Source organism: Bidens hawaiensis, unplaced genomic scaffold (assembly GCF_021521415.1).
Source record: "Bidens hawaiensis isolate Kalapana, Puna unplaced genomic scaffold, B.hawaiensis_p1.1 tig00002438_1, whole genome shotgun sequence".
NCBI classification, from domain to species: domain Eukaryota; kingdom Viridiplantae; phylum Streptophyta; class Magnoliopsida; order Asterales; family Asteraceae; genus Bidens; species Bidens hawaiensis.
In genome coordinates this window covers 778,960-797,490 of record NW_027491134.1, presented here as the reverse complement: position 1 = coordinate 797,490, position 18,531 = coordinate 778,960, and the positions used below count along the sequence as shown (strand labels likewise).

Sequence of the window (18,531 nt, the reverse complement as noted above, 5' to 3'; positions counted from 1 at the left end):
ACAGTTTGACCTGTTAAAAAGCATAGCCCATATCAACCCATTTGTAGGTAAACATGTAGAGACTGCCACCTCAAATATAAACTTTATTGGCAAAATAATGTTAAATCTATAATCAAAATAATGTAAAACACGGAACCTGCAACCGCTCAGCCACTTTTTCACAGTCCATCCTCGAAAGACAATAGATGATTCCACATTGATCAAAATGGAATTTCTTGATATAGCCATCAATATCCTCCATACATTTTTTCGTCTTCGCGGAAACCAAAAACCTGCAATATTAGCATAATTAGAAAGTTAACACGCTGTATACAAACTGGCAAAATTGATGAGTCAGGTTGGGCCCTTGGGTCGACCCACAAACACTTTTGTATTTATAAATTACTAAAGCATTAAACTAATAAATCTTACAATATATATATATGTATATATATATGTATATATATTACTAGAAAAATCACGGTTCTTTTAATAAAACATTTTAGAAGGTTATGTGAACTTCAATAAATTGTGGATGACTTGGTTGACCGGCTCACACCTTTTGGTTAAATCTTTTAGTTTAACTCCTTTGAACCGTTAGAGATACAACATAACCAAAATCAGCCCATTTGTAAATGGGTTGAAGTACCACCTTGACACCGATTACCGACTTCATAATAATGCATTATCTAGACTTAAATCATACCTTAGATTTGGACGGTTAAAACTCTGCCTAAAAATAATACAGTCAACCAGACCAAGAGCCTGCACAACATCTTCCTTGACACTAGCTGTAGCAGTTGCGGTTAAAGCCAAAACTGGTACTGTTGGAAACTTTTGCTTCAAAATACCAAGACCCTGTAAATAGCCAAAACTGGTATTATTGTTTAAAAACTTATAAATACTTCAAAGTTTGGTGCATTGTAAATAATATTGAGCAGCCAAAAGGCGTCACCTGATAATCTGGCCTGAAATCATGGCCCCATTGGCTCACACAATGTGCTTCATCAATGACAATTCTATTTAACAATTCTCGTGCGTGCAAGTTTTCCAATTGTCGCAGCAAAAAATCACTTCTGCACTCACGTATGGATTAATTTTATAGTTAGAAACATAGAAAAAATCTTTAAATTATATCTATATTTTCGCTTGTCTTTCTTTAATAATAGACTTGCTTGCAGTTGTAAGATGGTATATAAAATGGTATATAATTATGAATTCAGTAAAATTTGCATAGTATAAACGACTTAATGAGTGAAATTTCATTAACAATTTATTGAAAACAAGAACTCACTTTGCAATTTTCTCTGGAGTCACATATAGCAGCCTGTAATTACTGTATTCAGAAGCAAGCTCTCTTAGAATCTCTTGTTGCTCAGTCCACTCCATATTTGCACTTAAGTAAGCAGCAGGAATGTTTGCCTACATTATCTTTTGCATTTAATACCCAAGAGAGAAATGTTAAAAAAAATGCTTACAGAAAAAAATTAAACGCATACCTGCAAGAGATGCATTATTTGATCTTGGATGAGTGAAACAAGTGGTGAGACTACTAATGTTATACCAGGATAGATAAGAGCAGGGAGCTGAAATAAAACCAACATTGTTCAAATGTTCAAAACAAAGAATACAAACTCCAGAAACAAAAATATTTAATCATTATAAGAAACTAATTAGCAAAAACTACCTGATAGGTCAAACTTTTTCCACCACCAGTTGGCATTAAAACAAAAACATCATGTCCACTCATTGTTGCATTAATAATCTCTCTTTGGTTAGGTCTGAATGAGTGATTACCAAACACCTTCTTATTGTTAACCTGAGGTGAGCCAACGGATGATTATCAGTTTATCACCCAAAAATATAACTATATCTATATGTTTATATAGAAGTGTGTAGGGCTGTAAACAGACCAAAGTACCGAACCAAATGAGACCTTGTTTGTGTTCATTCATTTAGCTTTCATCAAACAAAGAAACAATTCACAAACATATAATCGAACGAAATTCCGCGTTCATGTTTGTTAAGAAAATAAATTTGTTTGTGTGCGTTCATCAACTCTATTAGTAATAAATGAACGTTAAAAACACAAACGCATGTAAATGAAAAGGAGGAAGCATCCAGGGAGTTTATGTGAGTTCTAGGGTTTACTGTTCAAATGTTATACTAACAAACTAGATATAAAACATAAAAATTTAAATGTGAAGAATACTGAAATAAAAATTTAAAAATATAAAAAAACTTACATAAAACAAACTAAAATGAATGAGCTTAAGAACAAGCATAAACAAACACATATGAACGTAAACAAATGAACAAAATACCGAACGTTCACAAAAACATCAAGACGAACTAGACCTTTGTCCATGTTCGTTCATTTAACACGAACGTAAACAAACTTCCTACCAAACAGTTCAGATTTGTTTAACGGGCATTAATTTGGTTTGTTAAGTCCAGTCATGTGCCTTATACATGAGGGCATTTTGATCATGTGCCTTACAAATACAAATTTAAAAAAGTGAAACTAAAGTGAATTTTACAAAAACTAAAATTTGTCTTTCTAAAGCACATGACCAAAATGCCCTCATGTGCAAGGCACATGACTAGACTTAATGGAAAAAATGAACAACCACTATTGAAAAAGACGAAGCGTGTAAACAAATTTGAACACAAAGAACAATTTCTGTCATATCCTTAGTTTAAGGACGAAACCTGAAACTTGTTATATACACCTAAAGGCTAAAAGACTAAAAGTGTAACTTGCTCTATTCTCAAATACTAGTTCCAGTTTAGTACCACATACCTCCAACTCTTTGGTCCATGGAAAATCCCGCTTGCTCCAGTTTTTGTTATCTGAACCTTCAATGTAATTGACTTCCACATACTTTGGGATGTATGGTTCTCTCTCCACAGGAGCTGAGGATATATTAATATTAATATTAATGTTACCAGCTGAGGAATATGATACCGATGGTGAATTCCATCTATTAGGCCCATCTGCGTCGTTATTCATGTAAAACTGATTATCAAGTCTGATGGGATCAACCCTAGAAGCGAGTGTAGGAGGACTTTCATACTGAAAAGCTCTTGTGGTGGTAGTGTGAGCAGAAGTTAAGCTTGATTTGGATCCTTTCTCTGTAACTGAACTAGATTGGAGATATTTCTCAAGCTGTTGAATTTGTTTATTCAACATTAGCCTATGATTAAACCAATCAAACAATTATCAGATAGCATGTCTTATAATCTTGTCAATTCAGATGCAACTAATAATTTAAGCAAATACAGAGAGGAAAAGAAAAAATTGAATGCAAAATATGTGGGCATCATGTTGTCATTTTAAATGACTCCAATATAAAAGGGCATTTTCCCACCACCACTTTTTGCGTTAAATATGATTACAAATATTATCACAGCCTTTCATATTAAAAGGTACAGATCAGGAGCGCATAATGGCACCTCACATGATATGGTTTGATGCGATCTTATGCGTGATGCAGTAGCTTTTGCAGTTGACCAGTATTCAAATAAATTGGACCGTCAATTGCAGTGGGTTTGAGTTTTTCAATCTGATTGAACAAATCAGACCATCAACTGTGCAATAAGTTTTAGCATCTGAACAACTTAGACCATTTATTGAACAAATATGACCAAAGATGATGAGAATATCTTATGTTTTAGGTGTTAAAAGTTTAACAGGTTCAAATGTTATGTTATCTATACAAAACTTTAGTATTTTTTTTAGATAGCCTTGCTATTTCTCATCAAACTCAAAACGATTACAATAAAGTGGCAGGCAAACGGGCAACAAGCTGCACCGCAACCCCCTTTTGAATAGCAAAGCCAATCCTACTAAAAACGAAGCTTTGGGACTTAGGAGCCGAAAAATAACGAAGCTTCGTTATTTTTTTTAATAACGAACTCCTTGCATACGTTAGTGCATCGGCTTTTGGGATCAAAACGCGTCGGATCGTATGTGCTTTTTAAAACCAGGTTATAGGTATTAACTAAATCTTAAAATAAAACAATTTAGAAACTGAAAATACCTGATTTCTCATAGATCAGGAATATAAAACTGAAAATAAGGCTTTATCTTCCTTTTTAAAAGATAGACTAGTGAGGGAAAGATACCTATCTTGACGAAGCTTTTCTATTTGACCGGAGTCCAGGTCAGCATTGTCAAGCAAATCATTTGATATGGAAATGAGCATGTCCTTCATTATTTGCAAATGGTCTGAAGCTTCAGGACAAAGTCCTAACTGAACCAATTTCAGAAGTTATTCATAAGGTATGCCACAAATTAACATGATACTAAATATTTAATGGTTATAGTAAGTAGTAAGTATTGGCTTGCCTTAAAGCCATGAGTGCATTCCACACACAGTTCTAAGGGCAAACTTGTGCCATCATGTCTTGCATTGCTATTGTTTACAGCTGGAGTGACAGGAATTGATGAATGAGGCGTGCCTGCTGATTGGTAGTGTTGGGAAACTATTTGATCCAAATCGATATTCTGAAATTTGAAGTTAATTCATGGTGAAAGAAACCTGTTGTTAGATACTTCAAATGTAAACAATCGCTTAAAACAGATTATGAATGGGCCAATTTGAGTTGTGTTTTATCTCAAACAGATCAAATAAAACAAATAGCTAAAAAAGAACGAATCACATGGCCTAAGAGTCTCCATATGTTTGTATTCAATGGATACAAGTCGTTCTATTCAAAGTGTAGATTATTAGTGTAACAATATTGTTTTCACAAATCATAATTAACACTTAATTATTTACAAATAAGACAAATTTGGACCAAAAGACTTTTTGCAGTTCAACCCAGCCCTCCATTTTCCCATCTCTACTTTCGAGTGCAAAAGTGTCCAATTCAAGAATTATTAATCTAGTAGCATAAATTACCTGGAGAATATCATCATCATCATCATCAATACCAATAGAATGAGTCTCCCCAAACCCTTTAAAGTGGCTTGCATTTGTGGTGTAACTGTGGCCTGAATTTATGGCATTGTTGCATGAGCTGTTCGTATTTCTATAACCAGCACCAGTGGAACTTGATGCATAAGTGGCAGCTGGTGCAAACCGACTGGGCATAGGCCTTGGCTCACTGTGTGGAATATTGATCTCATTAGAATGGTCTGCTTGCTTTCGCCCCAAATTTTTGTTATTTACAGAGGAGAACTGTTGAGTAGGTCTTCTACCATCTTGAAAAACAGCAGTACCGCCATTATTATTAGCTACTGGTCGGCTTTTACCAGGTTTAATATAGTTTCTTGAAGATAGTTTGAGGTTTGAAAAAGCTTGCCAAGCCTGTCAAAAGCTTATATATTAGAATGCTCCAGCTCCATATCATAAGTTAATCTATAGATACACTGAGAACATTTTCCGACTATTAAGGAGCAGAAGATTAAATGAAACCAAATCTTAAAAAACATATTCTTTCTTAACGTGGCAATCAATTTTTCTTAAGAATAACATGAACAGAAATGCAACACTAAAATTTCTTTAAAGTTGAGTATGAATTACTTATCTAGAGGACTTAATAGTGAAAAGAAAACATAAAGGCATCAAAGAATGAGTGCTGAAGGATGTGCGTTTTGGAAACATGTTTTACCTTGTCAGCAAGTGGACTTTGTGAGTTTGTAACATTTTGAAACTGGCAAGACAACGATCTGCAACAAAGAAAACAAAAAGTAAAACACTCCGTTCTAAAATAAATGAAATGCTAAACTTTCTAAAGAGATGATGAGTCTATGTCTGTAAATAGCTCATAAAACTAACAAATATGTGAAACGGGTGGATAACATCACCAAGATATTGTACAGATTATACAATGTAGTATAAAAAATTGGGTGTGAAAAGACCAAAGTACAACCAATAGCAGGAACCATCTGAAACCACTAGAAGTGAGCAAAAAGTGTACAAAACTACATGAAAGCGCGCAATACAAAATTAAGCAAGACATGTTTCTGCAAATAAATTATATATGCAGTTTGTCCCAAAAAAAACTAACATATGCAACAAAATTAACTTCAGTAGATAACAAAAAACATACCTTAAAGATGCTGCCATCGCTCCTTCAACACAAGGTTTTTGTGTTGGCAGGGAGAAAACAAAACTGGATTTCAAGAATTTATCTTGGTTTGAAAAATTATCATGCGTTTTGGCATGTTGAGACCAATTATCCCTCTTCAACTTGTCCACATGTTTAAAACCACCACCAAAATTGTTACTACTAAATATTCAACAAACATGAAACAAAAAGTTAGGAACAGAAAATTAAACAGAGTTACAAATATTAAAGCAACAAGGATTCTTGCCTCATGTGGTTTGCCTCTGTCAATTGCTAACATGTTCATCTACTGAAAAGTAAGTTCCACCATCTGGTATTTCAACAGATAAAACATAATAGACAACCTTTGATGCCACTTGCGAAGAATGCCTATAAAAACACACCACATATGACAAGCGTAAGTACAACATGCATGAGCAAACATCTGTATCTTTGGTGTGCTTCAAAAGTTTATATGTAGAAATAATTAGAAGCATCACTGTAAAGAGAACTAGCCAGTTGATACTTTATAGATGCTGAATCAAATTTCGAACAGCATAAAAAACAGTATTTAACTTCAAGGAACTAGCAACTTGAGAGCAAAAGTAGCCACTGAGCTTAACCAGCTTACACTTGGCTAAGAGCATCTCCAAAGGTGCTCACATGGCACCATTTGCGACAAGAATAGGTGCGTTGCGCTAGTGATGCTCTAACTATTGTAATGATGTTGAAAGCGAATTAAGCGTAGACAACATTTCAACAACATCATTTAAAATCCTAATAATTTGGTCAACTACATTCATATTACATTACTACTCCGATTAAAGCCCTAATCAATCCTCCTCAATAATAAAGTAGCAAATTAACATCTAAAGCTAAACGTAACAACAATCATTTCTACAATACGGCAACTAACACTGACAAATTTGGGGATATTGAAGCTACAATAGGACCTAATAGCATATAAATAGGATTAGAGAGAAGAAATTAACCGCTGTAAGATCAATTGGTTCAGTAAGAGAACGATAGTCCGGCGGCGGCGGCGATTACGGTGGCGGTGTGTGTGTGTGTGTGTGTGTGTGTGTTTGAAATGGAAGATTGGTGTTGAATGGCGGGATATTAAGCGCGATTTTTACGAATTTGTATTGTGTAAGCTTTGGTTACATTTTTATTAGTGTACCAGGGTTATACCCGGCGAGTTGCGCTTGGCAGCTTGGTAAAACTCAGGCGATGATAAACTCAAACTTTGTTGGTCCCGAGCGTTGAGGGGCGATAAGTCGATGCATATTCGGTCGGTTTCGATTAAGTGCGTTATGATACGGGAACTAAAAACCAAAAATAAAACAAAAACGTATAAATTTTGAGGTGGATCAATTGAGTGGCGTTAGTTGGTAACACTCAGGCGTTGGGAAGGTCCAAACATTGTCGATCTCGGAAGCTAGAGGCGGTGAGTCTACGCAAATTTGCCTGATTTCAGTCACATTGTTTATGGTACCAAAATTAAAACAAAATGCAGTGCTACGCGAAGTCGTTCGGTTTTTGTTATGTTTGTCACGGTATCTGAACTAAAACAAAAAAAATAATAATAAACAAAATTCAAGGATCAATACGGTGCCTCCAAGTGACCCAATCGATACTTATTAACTTAGACATAAGGCATGGAAAATAAGAAATGTATGTACAACTTATTAACTTAGACATGAAATATAAAATAAAAATGTAAAAAGAATGTTTGTTTCCCTTTAACCGCGGGTGTGTACAAACATATAAAACTAACATGAAATAAAAAAAAATCAAACCAAATTAAAAAATGACAGTTTGCTTTTGATTTTTTGAAAATCCAAAATAACAGTTTTGGTTCGGTTTTGTGCTTTGTGAAGAACCAAAAAATCTAAAGTGAACAAAAAAGAGCGTGAAAACTGTAGATACATGTAGTTTATTCTAGCTTAATAATAAGTTAATCATAGGTGTGTTTATTTTTTGGTTAGCAAACATCTAAAATATTTATGTCTTTATTCGTCCTTATGTATGTTTAGTGTTTGGGACTTTAGATATATAAGATATGTTTGTATATGTTTATTGTTTATCTTGGTGTTTGTTTCTATTGCACATTAAAATTAAACGGTTTGATTATTTGTATGCATTTGTCTTTGTGTTCTTGATATAACATGTTCTTGCTACTATGTGTTTGTTTATTTGTACATCACCAGGTATAATGTATGTATGATTTTGTATGAATATAAATAAATAGTAGGTTATTAAATATTAACAATTTTTTAGCAGCACAGGCTGATGCACGGGTGGTTTTGTGTTTTTACGCACGTCCTCGTTTTGCTAGGTGATATGATACCATTCATAAACCAACTAAGTGTACTATTTTCCCACTTAGTTATTGCCTAAGTCCAATTTTGATCACACAAAAGTCAAAATTGATAGTAAGTTTGTAAATGATCAAGGTAGCTTTCACACGTAAAATTCCTTATTGACCACAATATCCTTACGATCAAGAAATCAGATGTCAACAATTTGACAATGAATTCCAGATTGACCAAGAAAGTCGACCATTTTCATGATATACTCTTGCCCAGAAATGGTCCTTTTTGACAAAAAAAAAAAAAGAAAGAAAGAAAAAAAAAACTAAATTGAACATGAGGTGACCTGGTATAATGAGTCCGTATGTTTAATGAGCTGACCTGCTAAAAATATAAAAACTCATCATGAATTGTCCAAGGGTTATAACTAGAGGTGCACAAACCGGTTTTTTTAAAAAAACCGGTTCGGTTATTAACCGGACCGGTTTTTTTGGCCCGGAAAAAAACCGGTTCGGTTAATAACCGGACCGGTTAATAACCGGTTTTTTGCTGTCAAAACCCTAACCGGTCTAACCGGTTAGGACCGGTTTAGAAACCGGTTAGAACCGGTTAATAAACCGGTTTTTTTATTAACCGGTTTTTTTTATTAACCGGTTTTTTTTTTTTTTTTAAATTTTGCGGTTTCAAATACGAATATTTGTTTTTTATATTTTGTACTTAATGAAGACCATTATTTTTTCACAGTATAAACAAACCGGTAACTACAAGGCAAAACGGTAACTACAAGGCAAAACGGACTGACCGAAGCCATTCTTTGCTTTCGTTGTTAGGGTTCTTTGCTTGGAATATGAGTATGAGTGTGTGTTGGTGAATGTGTTTTCAAGAAACCAAAGATTAAAAACACATAACTTTCATTTATAGTTTTTACATTAAAAATACAAACATTAAATCGTTATCGCATATTCGTAACTCAAAAATACAAACATTAAATCATTAACACTGAAGAAATCTCTGCCAAGAACTGTTGTTCATGATTTAACTCAAAAATACAAACATTAAATCGTGAACTAGCAGATGCTCCTGTTGTTCCCAATCGCAGTTTGTTCATGATTTGTCTCCATGTTTGCTGTTTCTTTAACTAAATTAGAAAAATCCAAATCAACAAGTAAATAAGAGCACATATTAGGAAAAAGAATGCTTAGACACGATTACATGAACAACTTGCTGTTTCTTACTCATGATTTGCCTCCATGTTTGCTGTTTATTTAACTAATTTTCTTCGCTACCCGATCCCGAGCTATTTCTTAGGTAATCGTCGTACGCGGCTTCTTCGTCGGTCATTGGTTGAGTGTGTCCTTCATTGACCTCGTCTTCATACAAGCCCGCTTCATACTCCATTTCCCCCTCGAGTGAGCGTTGATGTTGTGCCCTATCTAAAGAGTCCAAGTAATCCTTGTAGCAAATCGACATCTCTATAGCTGGTGCAGTGAGTCGAGTCCTCCTAATCGATATAACCCTGCCAGAAACAGAAAAAGCAGACTCCGAAGCTACCGTGGAAGCTTGGACCGTTAGTAAATCTTTGGCCATGGCGGCGAGGATCGGAAACTCATCCTCCTTACCTCTCCACCAAGCCAGCAAATCAAGACTTCTAAATTCATCCGGAGTCATGTGTTTCACAAAGTTGGTACCACCATACCTTCCAAGTTCACTGCTTGGGGTGTTTACCTTTTGACGTTTACCGGCGTCTTCCCAAATCATGTAGTACATCCCCATTTCAAGGTCGGTTTGGGATTGGAATTGGGCAACAGCTCTTAACGAGTCATGAATTTGGGAAGACGACCCGTATTTTGTAAGGTAGACATCATACATGTTTGACAAGGTGGTGTTGAAAGCATTCTTTAAAGTTTGGCTATAATAGGGGTTTTGATCGTCGTTTAACCCTAGCTCATCACAAATTTTTTCTATTAAAGTTTCAACACCACCAACATTGATGCAAGGGTTTAACGCAGCAGCACATGTCAAAACAGCGGGTAGTTCTTGAAAATATTTTCTAAATTTTTCTTTCATTTTTACACCCATATCAAAATAAGGTGCACCCCTACAATGAAGTTCACTCAACTTTGTGCACATGACAGCAATTTTTGGTAAAGCAATGGGGCTTGTTGGATAGTAAACCCCGGATAAACTAGTTGTGCAAGATTTAAAAATTTGAAGGACCTCCGTAACGATCTCAATCAATAACCAGTTTCTAGGATCGTACGGTGCACATTTACCCCTACTTGACAAAATTTGATGAAACGCAATTAATGATTCTTTTTGTTGGATGGCTTTCTCAAACATATTACAAGTCGAGTTCCATCTTGTTGGACAATCCCAATTTGGCCCCAACCATTGACAATTAGCTTCTACACAAAATTTTTTGTATCTTGAAAATGTTTTATTGTTGCTAAAAACATCTCGTAACATTCTTTTAAAATTGTTTCTTTGCGTTTCGATCACGTTTAACCCATCTTGCACGGCCAAGTTGATAATATGTGCAATGCATCGGCTATGAAAAAACGCTCCATCACAAATAGGTTTATACTTTAATTTTAAATGGCCAACCGCGGCCGTATTGTTGGACGCGTTATCAAACGAAATTGAAAAGATTTTATGTTCAATCTTGTATTGTCGAATGACTTTATCCAAGATTTGAAAAATATTTCTACCCGTGTGCGGGTAATCAAACAATTGAAACGCAACGGTTCGTTTCATCATTTGCCACGACTCGGGGTCAACCCAATGAGCCGTCACACAAATGTATGAGTCGGGCGAACCATGAGGTACCGACCACACATCCGTTGTTAAGTTTACACCAGTTTGTAAGTTTGAAAAGTATGAAATTAGTTCGGATTTAGCGTTTTTCCATGCTTTAAGACAATCTCTTCTAAGGGTCGAACGACTTACGTGTTGGTAGCGTGGTTGAACATAGTTTTGCATCATCTCCGTGAATCGAGGGTTGTCGAAGTGGTTGAAAGGAAGTGTTTGTTGAATCACAAAGTTTGAAAACTGTTGACGTACCGCTTCAACGTCGTACGTAAACACCGCTCCTTGATTCGTCATATCCGGCTGCGAACTACTTCCCGATTCGTCCTTCAAGGCCTTGCAAAAGGGCCTTTGTACATGCGCTTTTAAAGTGGAGTTTGCATCTTTGCCATAAAACTTCAAACAATGTTTGCATCGAGCTTTTTAGCTACCGTTAGACATTTCGCATAGGTCGAAATGTTGCCAAACATCATGGTTTCGTTTCGTGGGGATGACCCGAACGACCGTTTCTCCCGTGTTCGAGGCACCCATGTTGACGGATGAAGCAGCACTTTGGGAGGCCATGATAATCGACTACGAAATAAGAGTGGTATACTCGAGTATGAAATAAACGACTACGAAATAAGAGCGTATGGAGTGGTAATGTGGTATAATTGAGCGTGAGATAACAAAATAATCGCGTATGAAATAAACGTTTAGAGCGTTTGGAGTTGTATAATCGAGTGTGATCTAACCAATACCCAACCTAAACTATATATAGATGTTTGTGGGGGTAAAATGGTAAAAAAAAAAAAAAAACGGTCCAAAAACAAAAAAAACGGTCATATAGCCGTTATAAACCGGTTTTTTATAAACCGGTTAACCGGTTTTTCCATAACCGGTTAATAAAAAAAACCGGTTTTTTTATAAACCGGTTAACCGGTTTTTCCATAACCGGTTAATAAAAAAACCGGTTTTTCCATTAACCGGTTCGTTAACCGGTTTTGGATCTAGAACTTGTAACCGAAAGACGAACCGGCGGTTTCTAAACCGGTCAAACCGGTTTTTAAAAAACCGGTTTTCGTAAAAACCAGTTTCCGGTTTAAACCGGTAAACCGGTTCCCCAACCGGTTTTTTTGGCCATCTCTAGTTATAACCAATGGTTTTTTGTGATTGCTGTCTTTTTTAAATAACCATGCAGTCACCACAATTACTCAGTTATGGTGGATTATGACCTTATGGCTTCACACAGGTATGTCTCTTTCTCCCTTCCAGAAACAATTTTTAACTAATATAAAAACTTTTAACTAATAAAAAAATTAATCAAAAAAGTATGAAGTTATATTAAAATCATAACTTAATTCTTCTAAAAGCATATCATATTTTCCGGCCAAACTCAATTCTTCCGACCAACTTCCGGCCAAGCTCAATTCTTCTGAAAGTTTTCAAAAGCACATCATATTTTCCGGCCAAACTCAATTCTTCCGACCAACTTCCGGCCAAGCTCAATTCTTCTGAAAGTTTTCAAAAGCACATCATATTTTCCGACCAACTTCCGGCCAAATTCTTCTGAAAGTTTTCAGCGGCCACTTCATCGCTGCCGGAAACCACCACCACCGTTCTTTACCTCTTTTTTTTTTTTGCAAATCTCACCCTAATCCCACACCTTCTCTTCCACGGACGGAACCACAGGAGGGTCAAGGGGGTCCTCCGGTGGCCAAGCTTACGTTAACCTGTATATCCGTAGGAGTAACTTTTTTGGTAGCTTGACCCTTCAAAATGCATCTACTAGAGCAGTTAACCTGAAGATAAGTGAAACAGAAACTTCAAAAAGTTCCGGCGGTGAACTGTGTAAATTTCCGGTGAAGAGTGAAGACGAAGGAAATGGTTTTAGGATATTAAATTAAATATAAAACAACTAATATGACTTTGTAAGCAATCTCTCAAGCAATTCAAAGTCTCATATAGACTTTTTATTATTCATACCACCAAATGAATCCATAATACAATACTTTATAAAAGAAAAAAAAATTATAATGCTTGCAAAATGTAACTTTAAATAAATAAGATATTTTTATTAATAGATAAATTAGTCACCAATTTAACAAAGATGTTGTCGGGGTATAGTACTAAGAACCCTAATTTATTGTGTTTTGGGCTTATTTTATTATATGGGCTAATACATTTGTTTTTGGGCTGAGGGGGTTTTGTGGAGGTAACCCTAACTGGGCTAGGCCCATTAGGGTACCATGATGGTGGCCATGAGGCTCCCTATATAAGGAGGTCTCCACCTCCTTATCAAGGGTTGGCAAACAGCTCAATAAGAGCCACCACCATATTTTTGTGTCTGTGAACAAGAGATCCTCTGGATTTCTTAGCGGTCACCTCCACACCCCCAAAAGTCACAGCAGATCACAGCAGCGGTCGGAGCAGAAGCAAGCAAGTCGTGGTTCGTTCATCTCGAAGTCCGTGGAAACATCGTCATGGGTCAGGTCAGATTCATTTCACGTTTCTACATTTGGCGCCATCCGTGGGACGGCAATGATCCACACTTCGCTTCTCGTTTCGGCCCTCCGATCTGTCCATCAGCATCTCAGATCTACGGATCTGTTCATCAGATCTACGGATCTGTTCATCAAGATCTCAGATATACGGATCAATATTCCAGATCTGTTCATCAATATCTCAGATCTGTTCATCAATATTCCAGATCTGTTCATCGATATCTCAGATCTACGATTTCTTCTCTCAGATATGTTCTTCCGTAGATCTAAAAAATATTTCCAGATCTGGAAATACTATCAGATCTGTTGGAAGAAAAACACAAGAAGAAATGCTATCGGATCTGAACAATGATCTGGAAGTACACAGGAAGAAATACCCGATATTTTGGGGAAAACCCTCATATCTGTGCTGAATCAGATCTGGGTTCGCTCACGCGTCAAGCATGCTCAAACATCAAGCATGCTCAAACATCTAAGTATGCTCACGCATCGATGCTCACGCATCAAGCATGCTCAAACATGCGCGCAGGCACCGAGCGCGCGACAAGCATGCTCACGCATCAAGCATGCTCAAACATCAAGCATGCTCAAGCATCAAGCATGCTCACGCATCGATGCTCAAACATCAAGCATGCTCAAGCATCAAGCATGCTCAAGCATCAAGCATGCTCACGCATCGATGCTCAAGCATCAAGCATGCTCAAGCATCAAGCATGCTCACGCATCGATGCTCAAACATCAAGCATGCTCAAACATGCGCGCAGGCACCGAGCGCGCGACAAGCATGCTCAAACATCAAGCATGCTCAAGCATCAAGCATGCTCAAGCATCAAGCATGCTCACGCATCGATGCTCAAACATCAAGCATGCTCAAACATGCGCGCAGGCACCGAGCGCGCGACAAGCATGCTCACGCATCAAGAATGCTCAAACATCAAGCATGCTCAAGCATCAAGCATGCTCAAACATCAAGCATGCTCAAGCATCAAGCATGCTCAAACATCTAAGTATGCTCACGCATCAAGCATACTCACGCATCAAGCATGCTCAGACATCAAGCATGCTCAGGCATCAAGCATGCTCAGACATCAAGCATGCTCAGGCATCAAGCATGCTCAAACATCAAGCATGCTCACGCATCACGCATGCTCACACATCACAGATGCTCACGCATTCAAAATCTCTAGATCATGCGCGCCACCGCGGATCAACTTCGGATTCCGCATGCGCGCTCCCGGCGATCACTCTTCGCCACAGCGGTTTGCATTCGCGCCACCGCATACATGTTTTTGCATACATGTTTCACACTTCCTTTTATTAATTTGAGCAATATGACAACATTATATTGACATCAAACTAAAAATACAACGAAGTAAAACATACATACGCGAGCTTCAAGCTCAAACGCGTTGACGAGTCTTAACTCTAAAACGTCAGGGCCTTAGCCCAAAAATATGAGGCTTAGCTCAAACTTAAAAGTTGGGAATCCTCTTAAACCCACAGGCCTCGCGCCAAGGGTGGAATACTCATAAACCCACAGGCCTCGCGCCAAGGGTGGAATACTCAGACCCACAGGCCTCGCGCCGAGGGTGGAATACATAGACCCACAGGCCTCGCGCCAAGGGTGGAATGCTCATAGACCCACAGGCCTCGCGCCAAGGGTGGAATGCTCATAGACCCACAGGCCTCGCGCCAAGGGTGGAATGCTCATAGACCCACAGGCCTCGCGCCAAGGGTGGAATGCTCATAGACCCACAGGCCTCGCGCCAAGGGTGGAATGCTCATAGACCCACAGGCCTCGCGCCAAGGGTGGAATGCTCATAGACCCACAGGCCTCGCGCCAAGGGTGGAATGCTCATAGACCCACAGGCCTCGCGCCAAGGGTGGAATGCTCATAGACCCACAGGCCTCGCGCCAAGGGTGGAATGCTCATAGACCCACAGGCCTCGCGCCAAGGGTGGAATGCTCATAAACCCATATGGCTACGCGCCATACTAAAAGGTTCGGCCACGAGCCGCGCAAGCACCTGTGACATCATTATTATTATCTGGCCGTTTGTGCCTCCATTATTATTTTGAAGACAAGCCGGAATAGTCATCCTGCGCAGAAGAGGCCCTTGGCCAGTCATTATCATCATTATTACAGCTCGTAAGTCGCAATGCGCGCAGGCTCTCATTATTCTACAAGCTCGTAAGTCGCCTCACGCGCCAGCTTTATTATTTTACAGCTCGTAAGTCGCCTTGCGCGCCAGTTTCATTATTCTACAAGCTCGTAAGTCGCCTCGCGCGCCAGTTTCTTTATTATTACAAGCTCGTAAGTCGCAATGCGCGCAGGCTCTCATTATTCTACAAGCTTGTAAGTCGCCTCACGCGCCAGCTTTATTATTTTACAGCTCGTAAGTCGCCTTGCGCGCCAGCTTCATTATTCTACAAGCTCGTAAGTCGCCTTGCGCGCCAGCTTCATTATTCTACAAGCTCGTAAGTCGCCTCGCGCGCCAGCTTCATTATTCTACAAGCTCGTAAGTCGCCTCGCGCGCCAGCTTCTTTATTATTACAGCTCGTAAGTCGCCATGCGCGCAGGCTCTCATTATTCTACAAGCTCGTAAGTCGCCGCGCGCGCCAAGCTTTATTACTCTTAGCTCGTAAGTCGCCGCACGCGCCAGCTTTATTACTCTCAGCTCGTAAGTCGCCTCGCGCGCAGGCTTTTATTATTCTCAGCTCGTAAGTCGCTTCGCGCGCAGGCTTTTGTTATTATTATAGCTCATAAGTCGCCTCGCGCGCAAGCTTTATTATCAGGCCCCGCGCCAATATTATTATGATGCGTGCTATATCTTATTCATACTAGTGCACCATCATCATCATAAGGATCACAACATGTCACCATCATGGAGAAAACCTCCCAAAACTCAAAGACAAGGCCGAAGAAAAGGGAAGAAACCGCCTCACGATCTAGCACACCTTATAAAGTCCAGTGCTCCACCTAAACGCTTGCACGCCTAGGAGCAACACTGGACTTGGGGGGCTTGTCGGGGTATAGTACTAAGAACCCTAATTTATTGTGTTTTGGGCTTATCTTATTATATGGGCTAATACATTTGTTTTTGGGCTGAGGGGGTTTTGTGGAGGTAACCCTAACTGGGCTAGGCCCATTAGGGTACCATGATGGTGACCATGAGGCTCCCTATATAAGGAGGTCTCCACCTCCTTATCAAGGGTTGGCAAACAGCTCAATAAGAGCCACCACCATATTTTTGTGTCTGTGAACAAGAGATCCTCTGGATTTCTTAGCGGTCACCTCCACACCCCCAAAAGTCACAGCTGATCACAGCAGCGGTCGGAGCAGAAGCAAGCAAGTCGTGGTTCGTTCATCTCGAAGTCCGTGGAAACATCGTCATGGGTCAGGTCAGATTCATTTCACGTTTCTACAGATGTCATCACTGGTCTTGTTGGATAGTTGTTGCATGGATACAAGCTCTTTGTCAGCTTCCGCCTTCCTTTCTTTAATTTCAAGTTTTAATTAAGTTTTTCTCTTTTCGTCATTAACCTTTGAATATTATTCAAAAGTCATCTCCTAAATAAAAAAAATGGTTAATTTGAGTTGTATTGTATGATTATATATCTCTAATTAAGTACTAAGTCAAATAGATACAATTTATAAACTCTGCTCAACTTTATATATCTCTTAAGTCAAAAGAAAAGATTAGATTAGCAATGATAATAGTAATTATTTGTAATCATAACTAATACCTGGTCCTCATAATCCTTTTTGTCATATTCATTTGTATAATTCTTACTTTTCTCATCCTTTGACTCTTCGCGCTGGTCAGTGTTTCTTCTGTATCACTGGATAGAAGCAAGGTAAAAATTACTAACTTGAAAATAAATATATTAGAGAAGAATGGGTCGTTTTGTGTCATTTACTATCTCCGACAGGTCAAATTGAGAAATGACAATATTGGGGTTTACAAAATAAGGAATGAAGATGGTGGAAGAAGCACACAGTGTAATGAAAGTACACAAATTTTAGACATGCATTTAACATTTTGTTACCTTCTACCTTGTTTTAAATTTCATATTATCCATTACTTGAAACATAGTCTCCCTCTGATAAATTTCTTGGATTTCTTGCAGCAAAGTTACAACAGATCAACTGATCTAGCATTGCTTGCAATAAAATCCGGCCCAAGCGCATCATTTTACTAACAGTAGGCAAGATGAGTGGTTCAAAGCGGCTAGGTAATGGGTCAAAATTGGTAATTTCTTTGATTCACACGTTACAACTCCATATAGATAAAGATGCAAACCAGATCCACCGATTTTCTTTACCTCACTGATATGGTCTACAATATACATATTATTATATAAATATTTCCTACATTTTTTTAAGTACTTTTGAGCTAGATTCTTAATAAATACATTCTTTGTTGGCTCATATGTGAGTTTAATGGTTTATAGAGACTATAAGCTAAAATGGAGCACTTTTGCTAAACTTAAGACCAAAGAATTGAAAGTAAAATAAATATTATATATTACAATTATTATTGCTAATTTTGTTATTATTAGTAATGGTTTTAGTTTATCATCTTTAAGGTTATAAATTAAATGTAGAGTTATAGTGGTATAATAATAAAATCAATTAATATTAATAATTGGGTTATAAATGACTAAATTAGTTTCATATGGACTTTTACAGTGGGCCGAACAAAGGAGCTGAACATATAAGAGAATCCAACAAATTCATGTGGCCTTTGAGCAGTAGGAGTGTCGGTAATTGTTACGTAAAAAGCAAGCTAGGGTGTAGGTTTAACATGGGATGGAAACATTATAAATGGGGATCCGTGAAGAGGTTTGGGGGGGCAGAATTGGGAGACCAAAAAGAATCCCACATTCACCGTC

At 38.0% G+C, this 18,531-nt stretch overlaps 1 protein-coding gene across 1 annotated transcript in view; it reads right to left on the bottom strand.

The window, feature by feature from the left end:
- Positions 1–18,531, bottom strand: part of LOC143619390 (ATP-dependent DNA helicase Q-like 4A) — a 37,119-nt gene that overhangs the window by 5,063 nt on the left and 13,525 nt on the right. The window contains exons 2-13 of the mRNA XM_077091334.1: positions 6,040–6,219; positions 5,599–5,656; positions 4,887–5,294; positions 4,331–4,489; positions 4,108–4,235; positions 2,783–3,176; positions 1,667–1,798; positions 1,479–1,565; positions 1,274–1,401; positions 935–1,055; positions 686–837; positions 137–272 (exon numbers count right to left, since the gene is read on the bottom strand). Coding sequence (XP_076947449.1) covers positions 137–272; positions 686–837; positions 935–1,055; positions 1,274–1,401; positions 1,479–1,565; positions 1,667–1,798; positions 2,783–3,176; positions 4,108–4,235; positions 4,331–4,489; positions 4,887–5,294; positions 5,599–5,656; positions 6,040–6,219 — 2,083 coding nt within the window. The remainder of the gene's footprint in view (positions 1–136; positions 273–685; positions 838–934; positions 1,056–1,273; positions 1,402–1,478; positions 1,566–1,666; positions 1,799–2,782; positions 3,177–4,107; positions 4,236–4,330; positions 4,490–4,886; positions 5,295–5,598; positions 5,657–6,039; positions 6,220–18,531) is intronic.